This window comes from Populus alba, chromosome 4 (assembly GCF_005239225.2).
Source record: "Populus alba chromosome 4, ASM523922v2, whole genome shotgun sequence".
In the NCBI taxonomy this organism is placed as follows: domain Eukaryota; kingdom Viridiplantae; phylum Streptophyta; class Magnoliopsida; order Malpighiales; family Salicaceae; genus Populus; species Populus alba.
Genome location: NC_133287.1, coordinates 3256889 through 3280181, shown reverse-complemented (window position 1 = coordinate 3280181; position 23293 = coordinate 3256889). Strand labels below are relative to the sequence as shown.

At 31.5% G+C, this 23293-nt stretch overlaps 1 protein-coding gene and 1 pseudogene across 2 annotated transcripts; both read left to right on the top strand.

Moving 5' to 3' along the window:
- The first annotated feature begins 3796 nt into the window (after nt 1-3796).
- LOC118047354 (protein GID8 homolog) lies at nt 3797-8087 on the top strand. Of its 2 annotated transcripts, none has more exons than XM_035056628.2 (7): nt 3797-3991; nt 4090-4190; nt 4989-5148; nt 5279-5382; nt 6281-6412; nt 6654-6810; nt 7692-8087. In XM_035056628.2, the coding sequence occupies exons 2-7, from the start codon at nt 4188-4190 to the stop codon at nt 7811-7813; spliced, it is 678 nt and encodes a 225-aa protein (XP_034912519.1). In that variant the 5' UTR covers nt 3797-3991; nt 4090-4187; the 3' UTR covers nt 7814-8087. The 2 variants fall into 2 exon arrangements, with proteins under 2 accessions (XP_034912519.1, XP_034912518.1); XM_035056627.2 differs by having other exon boundaries at nt 3800-3991; nt 5276-5382.
- Nucleotides 8088-14490: 6403 nt separating this feature from the next.
- Nucleotides 14491-15710, top strand: LOC118047263 (uncharacterized; annotated as a pseudogene).
- Nucleotides 15711-23293: the final 7583 nt, after the last annotated feature.

Genomic DNA, 23293 nt, shown 5'->3' with positions numbered 1-23293 from the left:
CAATTCGACTTTCACCTGTGTAGAAAACCCTTGGAACTTTCGTGTGGAATCTGCCGAACTAGCGTTTGGCAGTTGTCTACTTGTCTGTCGACGAGAAGGCATCCACCCCGTGATTCTTGGGCAATTCCGATGGCAGCGACGTGCTTCCTATCCTAACCCTACAGTTGTTCATATGTACGGGCACAAGCTCGAGTGCTCACACAACTTTTTTATATACAGGGAGCGCTTGCCTCAATCATTGGCATGGTGGTGAGAATAATAAATTTTACACATTACTTGTGTTTGTGATATTTTAGAGATTACTACTTCATTATGTTGGTGATATCATTTACATGTTTTTTTTTAAAAAAAAAAAAAAATTTATATATTGCTAACATGTTTTTTTTAAAAAAAAATTTATAAATTTAAAATTAATTTTATATGAGATGACATTTTTATATAATATTAATAAAAAAACACATTAAATCAACTTAGATGATTCTTAGTTGATATATAAAAATTATAGAGATAATCTTGAAAAATAGATCCAATAAATTTGAGGCTATTATGAATTATCAGTTGTGCAGGTGATTTACAGAATTTGGTTCGAACATTTAACCTGGTTTTTTTATTAAAATTTTAAAAATAAATTATTTAAAATTATTTTTTTATATTTTCAAGTTGTTTTAATATCCTGGTATAAACAATAATTTAAAATAATAAATAAATAAATACTATTTTAACATATTTAAAAATAAAAAATATATACTACATATTTATTGGCAACAATTGTTTCCAAAACAAGCAACAAGGTGGAGCCATATTGTGTGTCAGGCATATATGTGCTAGGATATGCTTGGTCGATATTGATTTTTGGTGTCATGAATATAATAAATTTAAAAAGTAATTTTAAAATTTTTTATTTTATTTTGGAACTTTATTATTGACTCGAAAGAAAAACTCTTTTGTCATGGCGTGAATAAGAAGTTGTAAGAGTGGGTGTCACTTAGTGGCTAAGTAACCGCCCGGGGGGGGGGGGGGTCACAGGACGATCGGAGGGTTCTTTCTTCTCGGCTCACCAATAATTGATGTGTGGCCAATAAAAGAATCACTTAACACATTTTACATGGTGAAAAGATGAAATGTTCAATCCACTACCATTCTTAAAACGTTTCTTATTTCCATAGATTTTGAAACGACTTTATAACATTAGCTATTTACTGGCTATATGACGGCTTGTCCGTGCGTGACTGGATAGTTTGTTTTTTTGATAAAAAAATTAAATTCACAAGCTTTCCTAATATATTTTTTATATAAAAAATCTTAAACGTGAATCGAAAAGTGTATGCATGTATTTAATTAAATAAAATAAGAATTATCAATATCAATAGGTATAAAAAAAAAAGTCATCAACAAGAATTAAAAACTAGTCCAAAAATTCAAAAAATAAATATAAATCAAGATATTTGACCTCACAACATGAGTAATTTGCATGGTTGTGTTTAATGATTCTGTTTTCTAAGAAATGATTTTTTATTTAATCTAATGATAATAGAAACATATGCTTGCATGAAATCAATTGAATTGAATTAAAAAAATTATTATGCAATGTTGTATATATTAGAAAAAAATAATATCATTTTATACGAAAACTAAGTAAAAATCAAAACGATAACTAACCAAACAATAAATTGAAAAGTTGAGATATATATATATATATAAAATCTTAAAATATAGGTTATAGACTTGATTGTATTTAATAATATTATTTATTGAAACTAATGTTCTATTTAATAAAAAAAAACATATATATGAATGTGATTTAATAAAATTAAAGAGAAAAAAAAAAAGTAGAGCTACACAGAAATAATACCTTCTAAGATAAAAAAAAAATTCTTTTTGAAAGCACATTTGTAAATCAAGTAGAAAGTAAATCATATTTTATTAAAAAATCATAAAAAAAATTAAAAACTAAAAAAAAAAGCAATAAAAAATTCAATAAAAATCCAATAATTAATGATTAAATTAAAGAAAAAAAAAAGAAAGAAAAAAAAAACCAATAACCCAAAACAAAAGAGACTCAACACATGCAGGGATGACATGGGTGGCCCAACACTCTAGGGCTTGAAAACAGCCCAGGCTCGTGTTTGTGTTGAGTTTAGTTATTTTTTATTCATAAAAGGGTGGAAGATCTATCATTCGCTTCCTTTTTTTTTTTCAAAAAAAAAATGAAAAATGTGACGCGTCGCTTACTGCCTGATTTGAGGCATCTAGAAGTTCATTAGAAATCTAGGCCAGGGGGCTTTTTTGGCAAAAAAAAACTTGATTTTTAACCCAAAAAATTTAGAAAACTCTCTATACACCTTGACAAATCTACTTGTGGCCTCGTATAACTAAAAAACTCAAAATTAATCTAAAACAAAAAAGAATTTCATAAGCTCATATCTACTGTCTTATGCAAGGTTAAAAACAAATAAAACATAGGCTAAACTCCCCTCACTAAATGAAATCTATTGATACTAGAATTGCTTTTTGTAGTGGTCAAAATCGGTGTCAGTTGAGATTTTCTCTCTCTATCATGAAAATCCAATCGCTCTCTCATCTCTTAAGCCATAAACTAAAAATTAAGGAAAATGAATTTTTGGATCAAAATATTGAGAGATTGAGAGTTTATTATTTGAGAAGTTGGAGGGCTAAAGCAAACATTTTTTACCCAATCTCAAATCTCCCACCTATTTTCCTTGTTTTTTTCACCCTTGTTTTCTTTATTTCAATCTTGTCATTCATTGATAAATTTGAAGTAAATAACCTTCAATTTAGACACAAGACGATGAAATTGCTTAAAAAAAAAGTTTGATTATCAAAATGAAGAAAAAACAAATTAACACCATGAATCCAAAAGGAAATGTGAGAGGGACTATAATGTTCTGAATGTAGTTAATATACTACACAACTTAGTTTTTTCTATAATGTCATAATTTTTGTATCTAATTTAAGATCGATTCAAGAAAGAACCTGAGTTATTGGATTGGCGGATGAACTTGGATTTATAATTTTTATTTAAAATGATATTATTCTAGATTTTTAAAATTTATTAATTTTGATTTTGTCAGGTTAGAACATATCATATCATGGGTCAACTCTTTGAATCATCAAGAATTGGTTGGGTCATATAACATTAATTGTTTGGCATGTAAATACAGTTGGTGATACATGAGAGTTCATGTAATATATTGACTTAGTGCTATTGGTGTATATATGATTGTGTTGTATATTATTTTTATTAGTATTATCTTATTTATATTTTCATAAATAATACTTATATTTTTTAATAATACGAAATTTTTAATCAAATTAATTTCATTTTCCATGGTGGCTATCCCATTGTCTGTAAAATCTTTCATTAGTTCTTAAATCATCCATGCATACACAATTGACGTATATATACATTATAAATTTTCCTACAATAATACTATATTTTAATTAAAAAAATCAACCAAATATTTTGTCTCCTCTTCAATGAAATATTATCATTCCAAATTAGTTTTTTCAAAGAGACCAAATATCATGTTCCTTCAATTAAATCCAAACCCATTAATAACGCAGGCCCAAATATCAAATACACAATCGAACTTTTTTGGTGAATTTATGGGGCTGAAAGCCCATACATATATATTCACCTGAGACCCATCGACAACGCAGATATTTGGCATCATGCATTTACTTAAAATTATATTAAAATATCTTAAAATTTATTTTAATATTAATATATTAAAATAATCTAAAAACATTTTAAAAAAAGTGCTATCAAAATCAGTCAACAGAATAAACTCTCTTCAAAGGTAGAGCAACAAAAGAAGCAAAAAAAAAAAAAAAAGCAACAAATCTCCTTCTCGAAGGTTTCTCTCGCGCGCAAAATATTTCCCAGAAAGTGGATATTTTCCCGGAAAATCGAAACCCAATCCACTCTTGAAATCTTAGTTTCAATACAGTTAGGGCTTTTGGCTTTCTGGTGAGAGTAAATACAATTGTTGAATTCTTTTTTAGTGTAACAGTGTAGGTTTTAGGACTTTTTAGGCGTTTTTAATCTGGGTGTTTGTTTGGTTACAGAGAGAAGTGGAATCCAGTGGATTACGGACGGTGGTGGTGCTAGTGCACTTATGTAACTGTTCTGGGTTGTAATTCTTGAACTTGCGGAAATTGAAGCAATGGTAACAGATTATGGTTTCTTTTTTCATTTCTTGTTAATCTTTTCTTATAGTGATTAGTTATGATTGATGCTGTGGTGTTTTTTGTAGGAAATGAAAGATTGTTGTTTAAGGTTTAAGATTAGATTATAATGGTGGGTTTGGATATGATTGCGTTTTACTAAAAACTGTGGTCTTTTCTTGATTGTTAAAAGAAAATCCTGATAGATAAAATAGGCCAAAGTTTTCAATTTAAAGAAAAGGGGTGTGACTTTGACCTAGCCAAATGACGGTGATAATTTCTTTGAATTAGGATATTGTTAATCATGATTATTTTGATGTTTTTGAAGTGTTTAATCTCATGCATCTATTGAAGACAATTAAAAATGGTTATGTAGGGATTTTTCTTTTGTCAACTATAAGGTAATACTGACTGGATTAATGCTGCATTTTGATCTTGATTGTGCTTTATTGTGTGGTGCTGTCTCTAGTTGGTTACGTAGTAAGTATCCATGCTAAAAGAGGGCATTTTGAATTCTAAGAAAGAGAGAATTTGATTGTGACCTGCCTAATAACTATGATAAGTAGTTTGAGTTAGGGTTTTGTTACATTAGATCCAAGTGAGAAAATATGTGCCAATGTTTTGATTGTTTTTTTAGTTTACAAAAATAGGAAATGAAATGTGTGAAGTCTTGCATTCATGGCGCTGAATTGTGTGAGATTTAGTGTAGAAATACAGAGTAGAACAAATTTATTGAAACTGGAATATTTAGATAGGTGTTGAATGGGTAATGTGCTTATGTTTATGTTTGTTGTGCACAGGCTATGTCAAAAAAGTTGATTACAAGAGAAGAGTGGGAAAGAAAGCTTAATGATGTAAAAATTAGGAAAGAAGACATGAATAAATTGGTGATGAACTTTCTTGTTACGGAAGGTTATGTGGACGCTGCTGAGAAATTTCAGATGGAATCTGGAGCTGAACGTATCCTTTTTCATCTGTGTGTGTGTGTGTGTGTGTGTCAACATTATTCTTACTATGGTATTTTATGTTTGGTTTTTGTGCTTTGGTGGCATGAGATGTTTTGTTTTTTTTTCTTATTGAGAAATAGCAGATATAGATCTTGCAACTATTACAGATCGAATGGCCGCTAAGAAGGCTGTGCAGTGTGGAAATGTTGAGGACGCGATTGAGAAAGTGAATGATTTAAATCCTGAGGTGCGATGCTTTACTATGTTGCTACAATCTTTGTGAAGGTGACTTGTGGGTCATTTATACACATATTATTATCCCTATCATAGTTTGTTAGGATCATGTGATTATATTGTTTGTTTGATTAATCTTTTTTGTTGAAATTTTAGCTTTTCATTGTTTTAAGGGACTTTGGGAGTTTCTTATCATATTCATGGATGTGTTATCTGAAACTCTCTCTTTTCCAGTAGGATCAAGAAGCATGGTAGGCAGTCATCTATGATTATGTTGGTTGTAGCATCTTTAACTTTGCAATGGCCATACAATTGCACTGAGCTGTATGATACCTTCAACTTTCGATGACCATTTAATTATTTCATAATTGTGGAAAAATTAATGCTTTGGCCTTAGTAACAGGTCATAGTTTAACTCCCATGTCCTACTGCTTTTATAGGTTTGAATGAAAAATGGCTTGAACTATACAGTTGTTATGTCAATGATATTCTTATGGGCCAAATGCTTATAAGCAATGAATGTTTCAAGGAAGCAAATGAATAAACTGCAGGATTATATATTATCATTTTGCATGCCTTATCATGCAACCCATATTAGTCTAGCCATGAGAAAGTCATGTGATGTTCTTATACATGACATTGTCATATTGCCTGTTTAGTGTGTACTACTGAAAATCACAGGAAAGTGATTAAGAAAGCTAGAATATGGAAACCTCATCTTTAATGGCGGTTGTGGAATTTCAGAAACATAAATTCCTTCATAGAGGGCTGTTCTTTAAGTCATCATTGCTTGTTCTATGCAGAAAAACACATGCACGTATATGTATACACATGCATGCGTGTATGACACAACCATATAGATTATGGCCTTTTTCTATCTAGATTTCATCATGTGAAAATTTTGCATGCAGATACTGGATACAAATCCACAACTGTTTTTCCATCTCCAGCAACAGAGATTGATAGAACTGATTCGCAATGGCAAAGTAAACGAGGCTCTGCAGTTTGCTCAGGAGGAACTTGCTCCAAGGGGAGAAGAAGATGTAATTCCGAGTTCCTCATAATTTTGTCATGTTTACTTTCATAGCATTTAATATCATCTGCAGTTCCTTCTGGCTTTGTTTTTCTTCTCAATTTGGTTGAACTTCAATGATTAAACTGGTTGCATAATTATTGAAACTAATAATGATATTCACCTTGAAGATAAATACTGTCTTAGTGGACACATTCACATGACCACTTTCATGATAATAAATGACCTGAGAAAGTTGAAAATTTCTGCAGCATAGCTTTTTAGAAGAACTGGAGAAGACTGTTGCGCTGCTGGCTTTTGAAGATGTTTCTAACTGCCCTGTTGGAGATCTTTTAGATATTTCACAACGCCTTAAGACAGCAAGTGAGGTGAATGCAGCTATCCTTACAAGCCAGAGTCATGAAAAAGGTTTGCGGATGCCTATTTCTTTTCTTTTCTTTTTCCATTTTTTTTATATGTCTGTGTGTTTGTGTTAATAGAAATAAGTGTTCCTGTGTACTTTGGTGATGTCTGCTGCTCTTTGTTTTTATTCGGTTCTTATGTCCCAAAAGAAAAAAAAGAGAAGAAGAAATCAAGCACCTTTGTATTGTACATTTTCATTGCCATGCTACCAGCTATGTTATGGTAACCCAATCAATTATTATTCGACACGTCTTCTGGACACCCACTACCATTCATCACAAACATCATACACAAGCATCCACTCTTATAGTTGTGTAAAGAGATGCTTACCTTCCAGGCATGTCAATTAGCTAATGGTGTAAAATGGGCGTCAGTTACTGTAACAACATCCTTTGTGTCAGACCGAACCTTTTATTTTTGGGTATACCATTTGGACATTGCTGATTTAAGGACCCACATAAATTGGGCTTGATCTTCTCAGTAGCACTAAAAGCCTTGTACAACATTGGTTCTCACGTAAAATGTGGCCATTTTGTTCTTTCCTTTGGAGGGGATTAGAAGGAATATTGGGAAGGGCAAGAGCTTGCATCTAATGGGCATTTGCTAATTTTATTCCCTTAGGTCACATCATTTGCTGTGAATTAGACACGCGTATTTTCTTTTACAACATTTGCTGAAATCTTAACGAGATAATGACAAAGCGATGAGATGCAAGCTCATATTTTGGATACTGTTCTTTGTCCTCTCCTTTCTCTGTTTGCTTTACTGTGCTTGTGTACTTGAGTTGATTATCTTGATATTGTTATCTTGCACTATCTTTATTATAAGAAGAATTAATTATGCTGTCCTTTTTTCTTTTTATTTTTTATGAATTGACATAATCACAGATCCAAAGCTTCCAAGCTTGTTAAAAATGTTGCTATGGGCTCAGAACCAACTTGATGAGAAAGCTGCATATCCTCGAATAAAGAATTTATCTACTGCCATGCTCGAAGACCCTGCAGTTTGAGCTGCTCGCAAGTTCTCGTGGAAGATTTCGCTTGGTCAAGATTGCACATGCAGAAACTGGATGATGGAAGGACAAAATGTCTCTGCTTCTATTACAATGACTTTAGGCAGTCAGTGATCTGTTGGATGCTACTGTTTTACAATTTGTTCGTTGTTCATTCTCCTCTATTCTAAATCCTTGCACAGTAGATATGTTTACGCGATTTGCCTTCTTTAAAGTTGTGGATTATGGCATCATATCCAAAATCATAATGGCACAAGTAATTTCTAGGCTATGACCAAACTTTGAAAATGTTGTCCTGTTGCTACCCCCCACTATCTTACACAATAAATTCAAGGCCATGACGCGTTCCCCCTTGCCTGATTTGTTCTCCGGGATAAATGACTAGCAGGGCATTTACTGGAATGATGCTTTCTGCTATTCAGCTGCCCAACTGCTGAAGACCAGACAGCGAAGACAAAAAATTTAAAGCAAACGAACAAAAGGGGAGAGGCAGGATCCGAGAAAATACCAGACTGAAATAAGATTAAAATATATATTTTAAAGAAAGCTAAGAAACTGCTGTTTTTCTACACTACTTCTTGAAAGCCGCTGATTAAGTGAAATCTAGAAAACAAACTGAAAAAAATAAAATAAACCAACACCACCCTGTCCCCAAGTACCACTCTCAAGGTTCTACCCACAGAACGTAAACCCACAGAATTTCTTTGCTATCCTGAATGGTGTTATTACCATGTTTGACTGCATATCCACTTGCACCCAAATTGCAACAGCCATCATCAAAATTGAGAGCATAACTTGAAGGATCATACTGGAACTTGAATTGCTTCTTCCCACCATTCCTTTTCACAGCCTTCCTCACTGCTGCCCTGAGCCTCCAAAAAAGGGTCATGCATTGCTTCTTGCTGTATCTATGCACACATCCATGGCTTCCAATCAAGCCCATGTCAACAAGCAAGCAGAGAGTCTCAATTCTCAACTTCAACTATCAGAAAGAAAACCAATAACCCAATAACCGAAAATATTGAAGGGGAAACAAAAGGAACTAGGAAGTTGGCTAGCTAGTATCTCTTGGCTTTATAAAGAGAGAAGAAACAAGAAAACTTGGAAAAGTGTTTAGAAGAGTGGGAAAAGAGAATAACAACGAACTTAAAAAAGAAAACTTTCGAAGTAAGATGTTAAAGAATGAATGACTGGAGGAAAAACAAAAAACAAAAAAGCAAATCTTTTGGGTCTTTCAAAGAAGCCGCTACAGGTTCAGATGCAGTATCCACAGCCATGTGCTCTCTTTTGCATCATATTGGGATGCTCAAATTCCATTTCTTCTATAAGAGAGAGAGAGAGAGAGAGAGAGAGAGAGAGAAGGTAAAGTGAAGGTTGCAGTGGGCAGAGAGCCTCTCTCCATCTCTATGGTCCTATCACTATCAGACTGTTGCTGTTGTTGTAGCAGCAGCTGTATTGTCATACCAAATGTGTGCTGTGTGTGTGCCTTGGCACTTTTGATGAATTCCCTTGTCCACATTGTGTTCTACTTTTTTTGTGGGAGTGTAATACTTTTTTTACCCTAAGAAGGAAGAAGAGTCAGCTAGCTATGGCGAGGGCTACTGGGTTCATGCACACTGGCTAGTAACTAGACCAAGCTCTAACAAACAAAGATTGCAATTAACTCCTCAAAAGTACTCAATAATTATGTTCCAAACTGTTTCAACTAGCTAGCTGGTTTGATTCTTAGATGAGACTTTTTTTTATTTGAATAAAGATTCTGATTTAATTTTGAGATTTAAAAGAGAAATCAATTATTCCATGTTTTATTTTTGTATTCATCAATTATCTTCACGTGTTTCGAAATTCAGCTTTCTGCTCTTAATTATACGTTACTATTCATCTTGTAATTTGGTTCATTGTATTACAAAGATTATCAATTTCCATCACTTATCTTACTTTACTAAAATAATTTTTCTTTTTTAATTTTAATTATAATGTATCTTTGGACTAGTTTTTACTTCAATCAAAACTAATTTTTTTAGAATAATTTTAAAAATACATCCGTGTATATGATATATTCAAAAGAATTTAACCCATGAAATAATAATAATAAAAAAAGGAGTTAAACTTCTAAACCATTAACAACTTTATAGGTTTTCATTTATATTGATGATATTTAGAAATTAAGAACCAACCCTCATACCTAAATTGTTGGTGTGCATGCTAAGGTAGTGTTTGAGACGATGGTAAAATTGTTTTTTAAATATTTTTTATTTAAAAATATATTAAAATAATATTATTTTTTATTTTTTAAAAAAATTATTTTTGCATTTATAATTTTTAAAAAGCGTTGATGGACGGAGCTACAAAAAATGGCAATGGAGATCTCCAATGATCCTACAAATCAATCCCATCTTTTTTTTTTTCTCCTCCCAAGTGCTTTGTCTGTAATACAAGACAATGTGGGAAGAAGGTGGTTCTACTGATTGCCTCCTGGATTTCTCCCTTCTATCCATTTGTTTTCTTCTCCAAAGTCTCTCTGCTTTTTCATATTCTCATTAAATTCCCTTTTGTCTCACTCTATAGTCCCCTTCCATCATTTAGCCAGGGCCCGAGTGACTCAGTGCCCTTTCTCTTGCCTTCTGTGCCTCGGTCCCAACTCCTACCCTAGCCTGCCAATGGAGCCTGTGGACCCATTTTCAGATGAGTTGTCATTCTGTGCCACCAAAGCAAAGCTTGTCTTAAACAGTGGAAACTCCCTCGAGACCTTCCACGCCATTTTATCTCTCCCCCTTTATATTTTGATGTGGGCTACATGGGCTTTACTCTTGAAATGGGCCCATCTTATCCTGAGGCTTAGCCACATGGTTTCTGGTAGCCTGCAATAGATAGCACAACAGGCCCAGATCAATCTACCACCTAAGATTCCACACAATCCCTTTTGTCAGTCCATTTGTCAAGACTCTCTCGAGGCTACTAGCTGGATCTCACAACATTTCCACGCGAAGTTTGTTCTCATTCCCATTTTGATAGTGCTTGTTCATGTGCCTTTACAGATTCCTCTTCGACTGCTACAACCTTATATTCTCATTTCTGGCATCGTTCGTGCATTTGACCCTTTCTTGTGTTGACTTGGAGTCTACAATATCATTTTCTTTTTAGCTGTATTTCTGTTAAAATTACGTGGTTTTCATAAAAATAGTTGACTTGAGAGTAAGCTGGATGATCCGATTTTTTTTAATCAGTCAACGAAATGAATCCGACATCTATACTTTTCTTTACATGCCCTCTCTATGAAGAAAAACAAAAACAAAAACAAAAACAAATAGAATTTCTTGCGATCAAAGAGAGAACACAAGTTAGAAGAGAAGAGGCATCCCATTTTCACAGAAACTGCTCAAAACAACTTATTATATTTTATGATCACATGCTCTATTGCCGCCCCAGAATGAACAAAGATAAAGAGAAGATATAAAGATGTGATCCCAGAAGATAGCATCTTATTATAAAACTAACTACTTGATAAACACGAGTAAAAAGGGTCATTTCTTGATAATCAGACCTAATGCCTAGAGCCGAATTTATGTTGGCCTAGTGAGAGCAAGAGTGTGAGATTCGAGATTTCTAGTATCATGCGGTAGAATCTCATATGGATTTGCTCCCTATTCCTTTTTTTGGTGCCTTTTCACTGTGGAGACATGGGTACATGCCTGCATGTCTATAATATATATTTCTCCATGTGTCTTTCATCCTTTGGACCACTTCTACATTAGCATTCAAGAGTTTAAAACATGGGGTTTTTCATTACAAGGATTATCATTTCAAATCAAAATTTTGACATGCTTTCTTGATTAGTAAATGTGTACTTGCGTTACATTAACGGGTACATATTACTCAAGTGAGTATGTATATATAAAAGTTATCATGATAATACAAGAACAAAACGCAAAAAAATTTAACCAGTTAAACATAAAATGATAAAATAGGATAAAAAAACTGGTGTGAGCCAATGCAAGCCATCATGGTAGATATTTAATCTGGAAAGCGAGTGAGCTCTGATTAACTTAACAAACCTACTTCTTAGATCATGAGGCTAAGATAATTTAATAATAATAAAAAAATAAAGATAACCACAATTTTTTTTTTTAAAAAAAAAACAATGTGGAACAATGATATTAAAAAAGAAATTAAGAAGAACAAATATAATTTTTCAAATCCGTGACTTGGGTCATCATACCAGAAGCACTATATATAAAACTATTATAAGCGTAATCCATAAGAAATGAAACGGTTAAGGATGACTCGAAAAAAAAAAAAATAAAAATTTAAAGAATGAGAGTTAAAATTGAAAGAAAAAATAAATCAAAGGGTAAAAACAAATTTTCAATTTCAGAGTTCAATTGAAAAGAATGAAAACATTAATAAAAGGAAAAAAAATCAAAAGAATATATATATATATATATATATATATATATATATATATATATATATATATATAAACCAATACACAATCAACTTAGATTAAAGGGTGAAATTAAAAATAATAAAACTTTTATAAAATGGTCAACAAAAATAATAAGAAATCAAAAGAATAAAGATCAAATTGAAAACACCAACCCATGATAAAATGTTTTTTTGAACATGTATAATTTTTCAACATGTTGTTTTACATAAAAAATATTAAATGTAAATAAAAAAACTTATGAACGCAGCGAAATACATTAATTACAAACTATTTTGTAAATAAATTAAAAAAAATCCATCAACAATAAATAAAAATGTAATTGGAAAAATTGAGTGGCAAATGTAAATAAAGATATTTAATGTCGCAATAAAAGTTATTTACCTAGTTGTGTTTAATGAATATATTTATAAAAATTAATCGGTAATAGAAATTGATATACATATAAAATTTATTGAATAAAATAAATAAAAAATTCTATGCAGGACTGTACATATTAAAAATATTATTAAAAAAAATATATTTTTTAAATAAACTTAATTTATATAAAATATAAAAAATTATAAATGAATCACACCAACCTCATAAAAAAGTTAAAGACACTCAATATAATTAAAAAATAATTGCTATTTTAAAAAGGCTAAATAAGCCAAAAAATATCTAAGAGAAGGGCTATTAATCAAAACATAAATGCAAAAAATATTTTTTAAAACAAATATAAAAAATATTAATTAAAAAATAAAAAATAAAAAATAAAAAGAATAAGACTAGGTGTTGTAGGCTTGATAAGCCTGGCCCAGTGCTTAGCCCACAAAGCCAGGCACATGCACGCGGGCCTGTAAGTTCAGGCTCATGCATTCAAGCCTTTTTTTTTATTTCTAAAGTTAACTGGGTAGTCATTATTCCTAAAAAAAAATAGATAATGCTTTGTCTATAATTGCCCTAAATCCGACCATTGTGATGATCGAAAAAACAATGCTCTTGTTTTTCCAACAAAAAAAAAACTATTTACAATTTATTTTTTTATTCAAAACACCCTTAAAACCTTATTTAACCAATCCATGACCTCAAAAAACACAAAAAACCGCCCTAAAACCCATCATCAACCTAATCTTAACTCCCTTCATCATACAAAAACATGTGATGCAAAAATTGACTGTTTTAATTGTCGAAATCATCGTCAATGATAACGTTTTCTCTCTTAGATGAAATCTAGCGACTCTCATTTCATCTCAACTAAAAAAAGAGAATATTTTGGTATGGTGCAAAAATATAATATTTGAAAATTATAGGGACTGATTACGTAATAGCTTAAAAATGATGGGGGACTAAGATAAATTTTTCAAATAAATTGCAGAGCCGCCACCTATATTAGCTGTGTTTTTCACTTAATTTCCTTTTCTTTCAATTCAACCCTCAAAAAAAAAAAAAACTGCTCCAATTTGAACTCAAAAAGGCTTAATTGTGCAAAAAACAAATATTCAAGAATCAAATTAAATGTTTTAAAAATTTCATTATTATAATTCATAAATGAATTTTGAGAGAATGAACAATAAAAAAGAAATACAGTAAAAAAAGCCACACACTTTGTATATTCTGTTAATTTATTGAATTCGTGATGATGTATGTTAGCATTTAGCAAATTTTACTGGTTAAATTATTAAATAAAATTATATTTTAATTTGCAAAATTTTGATATAAAAGTTCAGTCACTTCAAAACAAGATGGATTACAAAAATTGCTGTGAATATTTATCACATGTACAGACGATTAGCTAGTTAGATCCAAGTTGATAATAGAGACAAAAAAAAGAATGCTAGTGCTGCCTTTTGAAAGAACATAGGGTCATTAATTCAGCTAGGATTTTTTCAAGTTCCACGATCGTGTTCTCCCTATATTTTTGCTTCGATTTCTCAGAAAAACCTTTCTCGTAATCCAAATATGACAAAGCGAGAGACAATCACCCACCAAATTGTTCCCTCGCACCAAATTTGGCCTTGATTTTTTGGTCATCAACTAGGTATAGTCCTAGATTTTTGCTCCATTCTTAACATTAGCTACCCTCCATGCATAATCCTTAGTCGATGCAACAATCCCTTTGTTGTGTTCTCCGCTGGGTTTTTTATATGTTCCATTTTTGTCTACATAATAATTCCCATTTCACCTTAGATCAATTAAAATCATATAGGAACCATACTAGAGCTACCACCTCTTCTTTGTCAGTTCTTCAATGGGTTCGCTTCCTTCTCCTCCCCAAACAACAACACCACCTTCATCGCCGGAATCTTCTCCTTCTAGCTATAGGGTCTATGCCTCATTCTGCCACAAGAATGTTTCCAATTGAATAGAATGTTACAATCCATCAAATAACACATGGAGTTATGTTAGCTCAGTTCCTAACCTTATTGAAAACCATGTCTTGAAAGGTTTTGCTACATTAGGCGATTCAATTTACATAATTGGAGGATTATTATGTCGCAGGGTGCAAGCTCCTAACAGTATCGATGAGTCTGACGAGTTTATCGACGTCGGTGTGGAGGTGCTACCATCAGTTCTTCGCCACAATGCTTGTTCTAACCAAATGGTGTGCACCTTAGGCGAGCCACGGTACGATTTTGCCTGTGGTATATGCGAGAATAAAATTTACGTGGCAGGAGGCAAGTCCAGTTTGGCAAGTAGAAGGGGAATTTTCTTGTCCCGGGTATATGATCCAACCCTTAATGCGTGGAGCCCTCTGCTTGGTATGAGCACATTGAGGTACGAAAGTGTAGGTGTGACATGGCGAGGTAAAATCCAAGTGGTAGGGGGGTTTGCCATGAGAAGGGACTCCGATAAGACGGTGCCGTTTATAACCCAAAGGAGCTCGATCCGCTGAAGTGTACGATCCCCGAACAGGAAAGTGGGATCTAGTGGCAGGAATGTGGCAATTAGATGTGCCTCCTAATCAAATTGTGGAAGTTGACGGGAGCCTGTTTAGCTCCGGTGATTGCTTCAAAGCATGGAAAGGTTACATTGAAGCCTATATATGATGGGAAGCTCAATATATGGAATGTTGTTGATGGATCACATTTGCAAACTCTCAACTCACCAATTTCACCTTCAGATGACAACAACGAAAATTGGCCACCAACCCAACGAATATACCTCACTATGGCACCAATTGGGACTCGATTATATTTCCTGGCAGGCTATAGGAAGGCTGGGGAATCGTCACGTATAATGTCCATGGCCCTTATTTTTGACACTACAGCCACTAGACGTGCATGGGCGAGCTCTGAGCCCATGGAAGAGGAGGGGGTGAAGGAACTCTGTAGCCATTGTTGCGTAGTTAGAATTTCTGAAACGACAGTTGCAAGTGAAGTGACAATCTAATGCTAGTCATGCTTGTATTACATGAAAGCCGAATCGAATGTAATGCGTACACACACGACTGGGATCAATTGAATAATTCTTGCAGAAGTCCATGATACTCTTTTCTTGAGTGGAAAACATCTCTGTGCTTAATCTGTCTTTGCTGGGATGCTCCACTTGTGACTCTTTTTTGTGACTCGAGTGCATGTTTTTGGTTAGATTGGGACGACCAAATAAGACAAGTCTTGTAAAAGTATGTCTCTTTTTTTAATGAAAAAGAGGCATTTATGGTATTAATTTAGAGAATTAGAAGCCATGCTAATCAGTAGCCAGCACTTTTCCTCTCAAAGTCGTAACTCACCTAATTTTCTAACCCCAAATAGGTGTGTGGCCTTCGCCACTACAACTACGTCTACTCTATCCAAAGATTCAATAGATTAAACCTTCATCACTGCCAATAATTAGAAACGATTAGGTGTAGGAAATATCTCTTTAAAGAATTATTAAATGACTCAAATAGATAACAAGATTTTATTTAAAATTATATGTATGTATGTATGTATGTACACATAATAATTATTTTATTTAAAATAATAAGGAGTTGAAGACTTTTACTGCTTGAAAACTCTATCCTCAACGGAAAGATAATCATGGACTCTTATAATGATATGGATCTTGACCTGTCTATAAATATATGCTTGTAATTATCATCAAGTCACAACTTAAAAAAAAAATCAGGCTAAAAAACTCTATCCCTACTTCTCTCCATTGTTGAGAGAGAATAATTTTTTAAGTTTTGCATAGAGAGCAACAACATGATTATTGCTTAGAGACAAGAAAGGCTATCATCATGAATTCATATATGTTTTTTTTTCCAATTAATTGCTTCCACTATATTCATTGAATATGAAAAGTATGATAGTTATATATCTAGAATTACATATATATTAAACTAAATTAATTTTTACATAGTTGAAACTTTCATGTTTTTCAATTTAAATATTATTGTTAATCCTAATTGTATGGATTCAAATTTTATTTTAGTGATTTTATTTTATTATTCAGTTGCTCATTAGAATACTAAAATAAATAAATATGTAAATAGTAATGCTTTAATTTATATGTCTCCTTGCCGCAATGGTACAGGATAGAAATTTTAATTGCAAAGCTTTTCTTAAACTCATACACATTGATTTGACAAATTAAATAACAGGTTATTTGGCAAATCAATTCCTACGTCTGAACTTTTTTTTTTTTTTAGGGTATTGATTTGAATTTCATTTTCAAATCATAAAAAAAGAAAAATAAAATAGGAAGTCTTCTGATTTGCTACCGTAATTCAAGGTAAAAAAATATTATTTTGAAAAAACCCTTATTTCTTTTCTCTCAAAACCCTACAACCGTTGCTTACTATTGCTTTCTTTATATTTTTTTTGTGTGCATTAAACGTGTTTGGGGAAAAGGATACTACTCAAGACAAAATCAAAACTTGAAGATAGTCGTGGAAAGATATGGAGGATGATCATAGGTCGAGCTTTTGGGTGAGGGAAGGAAGGTTGGGCTTAAGATCGGTGAAGGATTTGGATCTCATGTTTTTTTGTTTTGAGGTAGAATCAAAGTTGAGTACTATAATAAGAAAAGGACAGATGATAGGATTACTTTCATGGCAACGGGGATGATCTGAAGGAATTAAAATTATAAACTAATAAATTATTAGTAAGAATTCATAGGCATTATTTCGTTTAATTGCTTGTTTAGTTTCATCCTATATCAATTTATATATTAATCAAGATTAATTTTTAAGATAAAATAATTAAGATTGTTAATTCAATTCTATAGGTATTCTAAACAATATAATTGAATTCAATTATGTATTTTAATATTTTATTTCAAATATAAAAATTATAATAAATTATTAGTTGAATTAAAATCACTCAAATTGATTCCAAACAAGTTGTAAGAAAATTAAAATTCAATGTGAAAAATGGGATTTAAAAATATACATTTGAGGAGGCTGAGATTCGAACATGGATGTATAAGTTCTAATTAAAATATATAAGGTCATTACCACTAGACTACTTTCTAGTTTCTTTCTTGTGTGTGTATTTATTATAAGGAAACGCTTATGTATGAGATTGAAACCATAAAGTGAAGAAATGAAAATCACGATAGTGCCAACTACATGACTCACAAAGTCAAGAAATGACAAAATAAAAGAAAGGAGTTAACCATGCATAATAGAAGAAGGGAAAGTTGCTTTTCAAATGACCTAGACATGCTAGATCAAGCATTATAATGGCTTGCTTCTACTACAAGAAAAAGGGACATATGAAGAAAGATTGACTAAAATGCAAGCAATGACTTAAAAAAAAAGGTAATTTTATTGCCCTTGTGTTATGAATCTAATTCTTTATACTCTTGATAAAATAATTGGTGAATTGATTCGAGAACTACAATTCACATTATCAATATTATGCAGGGCTTTCTAATCCTAAAAAAGTTGATGAGAAGTGAAGAAAGAAACTATTTAGGAAATAGGATGTGTTTGCATGTTGAGGCTGTGAGAACTTATAGACTTATTTTAAAAAAAGTTTATATTTTGGATTTAGAGAACACCTTTTATGTTCCTTCATTTTCTAGGAACTTTATTTCAATTTCAAGATTAATGTATTTTAGTTATTGTTTTAATTTTATTGGTACTGAACTTATTATTTCCCATAATAAAGTTAGCATAGGTTTTGAATATTTGCTTAATAGATTATTTAAGCTTAAATTAGACTTAACCCGTGAACAAAGTCTTTTAACCTTGTGTCGCGGGTTGCGCCGCAACGTTGTCGGAGACGATGAAGGCTGTTATCGTGCCTTCTAATGAGGTATGGTGTTTTTGGAAAATGTTTTTTTGGATTTAATCATAAAATTATAATTAATATTCAGGAGTCACCACCTAGTATTATGAACATTAGGAACCTATGGTCTGCGAGAGTCTTGGTAAGGGATTGGTTGTGCAAAGGAAAGACATATCACCCCAAGTGCACCCTACCTAAGGTAAGCTGCATTGTAGTTTGATTGTTTTTCTAGGTCGGGTTTCTATTTGTTGGTCTCATCTATGCTTTAAGATACATCTCTATTCATGAAAAAGTCTCTACCTTATTGAGTGAAGTTTTAACCTTTCTAAAGTAACAAATTTAGCATCGCATTTATGTTATGTTTTGTATCTTTAACACTTGATGATGTACTTTATCGTGTAATTTTACACCTTACAAATATTAAATTTTATATTTGGACCCTAAAAAATTAAAAAAAAAAAAGATTTTTGATAATTTGGCTAAACTCTAATAGATGATCATAAATTGGTTATGATATTTATTTTTTTGGATTTTTTTTAATAAAAAAACATGAGAAAGATGCAATTTTGTTGTTCTTTTAAGAAAAATATGCTTGGAAAATTTTAAAATTTGACCGTATGCATGAAAATAAAATATTTTTTTGTTGTTTTTTTAAAAGTAAAAATTAATTTAAAAGTTTTGAATTATTTTTTTGAAAAGTTTTGGAAAAAATCGGATATTTTAATACAAGATTTGTATCTTACAATGTAAGTATACAAACATGATATTATGTAAAATTGGTGGAAAAATATGTCAGAAAATCATAAATTTTTTGAAAGGAGTTTTGAATTTTTTTTTGGAAATTTTTTTTAATATATAATATTATATATATTAATTAAATATTATTAAAACATGTGCGTTGGGCCGGCCCAGTTAACTGGGTCGAACTTAGCCCAAAAAAAGGTGAGCTGATATTGGCCCCAAAACGGTTGGGCCGATCTTGGCGTAACAAAATTGTTGTTATTTGATAATTAAATAAAAAATAGTTTTGAAAAAAGATACTAAACCTGGTAGTATCCGTGACCCAAGTCATCAGGTTGTCGAGCTAGCTTGGATTGATTGAGAATCAACCTTTGTAACTTGTTTCAATTTGCTTTCTTTGTAGTTATCATAGTCTTAAGAAAACGTAATGATATTGGGTTGGTGATCAATTTTGCGTGTGACTATTTTTTTTTATCATATAATAAAATAAAATTAATTTTAAAAAAGCTATTAAACTTAATAAAATACATGACCGAGGTTGCTAGTTTGGCGGATCAAGTCACGAAACCTGAATCAATCAAATATGTTGACTCCTCTATCTTAATTGTTTTTAAAGTCAAATCAAGCTTTTACCAATCATCTAAATTTTCTTTGGACTCACCAAGTTAATTGGATCATGTATCTTATACGATTTAATTTGAAATATAAACTAGGCAAAGAGTCTAGTTAAAAGGTTTAATGATTGATTTGTTGGATTGAGTTTAATGACATTATCAAAAAGTTTCTTATGGCCTTGACATTATTTCACGTTCTAAAAAGAATTTTCAGTTGATCCATGGCATAGTGCCGGCCAATTATCTATCATGTTTAGAGATTATCATAATTTCTTTTGGTATTAGGTTTTTTTACAATTGAGACAAGATTTAGAGATAACTAGATACTTGAACCGTCATTCGCCATCGGTCAAATTGTCTTTCCAATAAAAACAATTGTACATGTTTTTTGTAGTTAAAAAAAAGTAAGTGAAACGAAAAAAAATTATGCCTAAATATAATTAAATAAATTGAGAAATATATATGTTAATAAATGAAAACAAAATATTATAAATGATAACTAAAAATAAAACTATAAAAATCGAGAGACAAGTGCAGATCAAGATATTTAATTTCATACGATGAGACATTTACCCAAATATTTTTGCTAAATTTATTTATTAAAATAAGCTTTTTATTCATTTAAACGATAATAGAAATAGCCAACACATTAAATTGATTAGGTAAAATAAATGGGAAGAAAAATATTATGCAAGGCTATACATATTAAAAATATTATCTAAAAACATATTTTTTATTTTAAAAATAAAGTTCATTTATACAAAAATATATATATATATATATATATATATGAATAAAATAGTCTCTTAAAAAATTTAATGCATACAAAGTAACCAAAAAATATTTGTCATTGAAAAGAGGTTCTCTAAACAAAATAAAAGAGAGAGAGAGAAAGAGAGAGAAAAGGGATATTAATCTAAATATAAATATAAAAAATAATTTGAAAAAAAAACATATATAAAAACACATTGATTTTTTAAAAAATATATATATTTTTTAAAAAAGATAAGGTCAAGCGTTGTTGGGAAAGCCAACCTAGCCCAAACCATATAGCCCATTTCATTAGGGCATGTCTGGCTAAGCCTTTTTTTTTTTTAGCATATTGTTCGCCCTGGTTTTTTTATATAAAAAAAAACAAACTGTGATAGGATGCGTCGTCTATATTAACTAGTTTCGAGCCACTGTGGTTGCTGGAAAAATAGGGTTGATGGTTTTTTGTTCTAAAATTTGAATTCTTAACCATGGTTTGCCCAAAACACTTATAAAACATCATAAATAACTTGATGAATCCATTTATAGCCTCAAAAAACCAAATAAATCATCTCGAAACTCGAAATAAACCCAAAATAAAAAATCTTACCAAGATCAAATTTGTTTTTCTTGGTAACCCCTAATGTGAGCTTCCCTCGTCAAAAGAAACAATTTCATACTAATTTCAATCGTTTTGATTGTTGAAATCAATGCTAACAAGAATTTTCTCTCTCTAGCACTAGATTCTAGTGACTTCCTCTCATCTCTCTCATGGTAGAGGCCAAAAAATAAGAGAACAAGTTTGAGATCAAAATTGATTTTTCTCTTTGATTTTTGAAATTGAAAAGACCTAATATCTATAATTTGTAAAGTATAAGGACTACAATGAATATTTTGCCCAAACTTTTAAAGCCACTCATTCCTTGCATGATTTTTACTTTGATCCCCTGTCTTTCAATCTCACCCTCCCCTAACAAATTGACTTATAATGTGGTCTAATAAAAGCCAAATTAAAAAAAAAATGTATGAAAAGAAAATACCATTATGAATAGTTCCTCGACAGTGCCACGTGAAAAGATCTACATTGCATTTTACAAAGTGAATCTCCCACGTGTTTTAATTGTTTAGTTAATAATTATGATTTTTATCATAAAAAACACACTAGAAATGACTAGATATTTTCTTTACCTTAAAATATCTTTTGAGACTATGAACTTTTGGTATTGTGGTTGGAACTGTGTTTTGTTCCAACCACAAAAAATAATCATTTGGTAAGCATTTGAAATGTAAATTTTGAAGATCGATCCCACTGAAAATTAAGTTTACACCACCGGTTTTGTGAAGCAGAAAATTATTGCTTTTCAATTCACTTTTACCCGCTGCTACCAAGGGAAAGGAAAAAAGGCCCACCCAGTTTCTTATTTGCTTCATTCCTTCTCAACTCAAGTAAGAGTATTTCTTTGGCAATCATCATCATCATCATACGTGCATTGTCAAATGGATTTACCCGGCACTATTCATGTGAACAGTGCAGGGTGAATTAATTCAAGGGTTACTATTCACATGGACAGTACACCACAACTGTTTACGTGAATAGTGTTAATTGAACCACGTTTGACAAAAAAAAAAAGTATTTTTTTTTAAAATTGTGTTTACCCAAAGAAATAGTGTTTAATATTATTTAATAACACTATATAAATTGGAAGGAGATCGCATGATGATGAAACATTTATGAAATTTGATCGCAATTCCAATTTTATAATCTTAATTTGAAAAGCATGTTTAACTAAACATATTAAACTATTTTTTATTCAATTTTAATTTCAACCACAGTTTTAACCAAACATATATAAATTTCAAACGAACCTCAACTAAAAGTACCTTTTATAAAATAATTTTTTTCAAATTATAACTATAAAAGATACCACAATACCAAACACATACGTTAGCAGGAAGCTAACTAACATTTCCTTTTAATCTTGGTCTAGTTATTTTTATAACTCTCGTTTTAGGGGAAAAAAAACTTATTGAATGTTGAAAAATAGCTTTGTTTGAGAAAATATCCTTAAAAATAATATTTATACTTGCCTCAAAGTTATATTTTATTTGTGTTATTTGTTTATCACAACGATACCTATATAGTATTTGACTAAAAAGCAAGATCAAAATAACCTAGGCTTTGACCTCGTACATGTAGTGAGAAATGCTACAAAACCTAGGCTTTAGCATCGAACATAATACCAAGGCTATCAATATCATTGGATTCGCTATTTCATTCAAAATCAATGATTCCCGTTGCCATTATTGACATTGTACTCCTCCTAAAGCCCTACACCATTACATGATACTCTCTGCCTGTACAAGTTATAAATGCTACCTGTCTAGAAATAGAAAGAGATGGTTGGCTGGCTCAAATTCATAATTATGTTTTGCTTTGCCTGCATGGCAATCGAAATCGATCCAGTATCTGTTCAAGAAAAATAAACTCACACTCATATCCTTGTTTCCCTCTTGTTGAGCAGGAGTTTTAGTGCTTCGAAAACCGCTCAATTTTCTTTAGTTAGCAGAAAACAGCCCAGATTTACATTTTTGCGGCAACCAAATGATGCTGCCTCCCTAATTGGACCCCTGTCATCTGCCTAGCACTGTTCCATTTCCACACAAGAAAAAGGAAAAAGAAAAGAAAAGTAGAGAAAATTATACTTCGTGCTTTAGCCTCTGCCAGGACATG

What these genes read in the sequence shown, in the direction of transcription:
- LOC118047354 (XM_035056627.2), top strand. An exon ending in CTCCAAGGGGAGAAGAAGAT is followed by an intron (nt 6,413 to 6,653) that starts GTAATTCCGAGT and finishes AAATTTCTGCAG; the next exon opens with CATAGCTTTTTAGAAGAACT. An exon ending in AAGCCAGAGTCATGAAAAAG is followed by an intron (nt 6,811 to 7,691) that starts GTTTGCGGATGC and finishes ACATAATCACAG; the next exon opens with ATCCAAAGCTTCCAAGCTTG.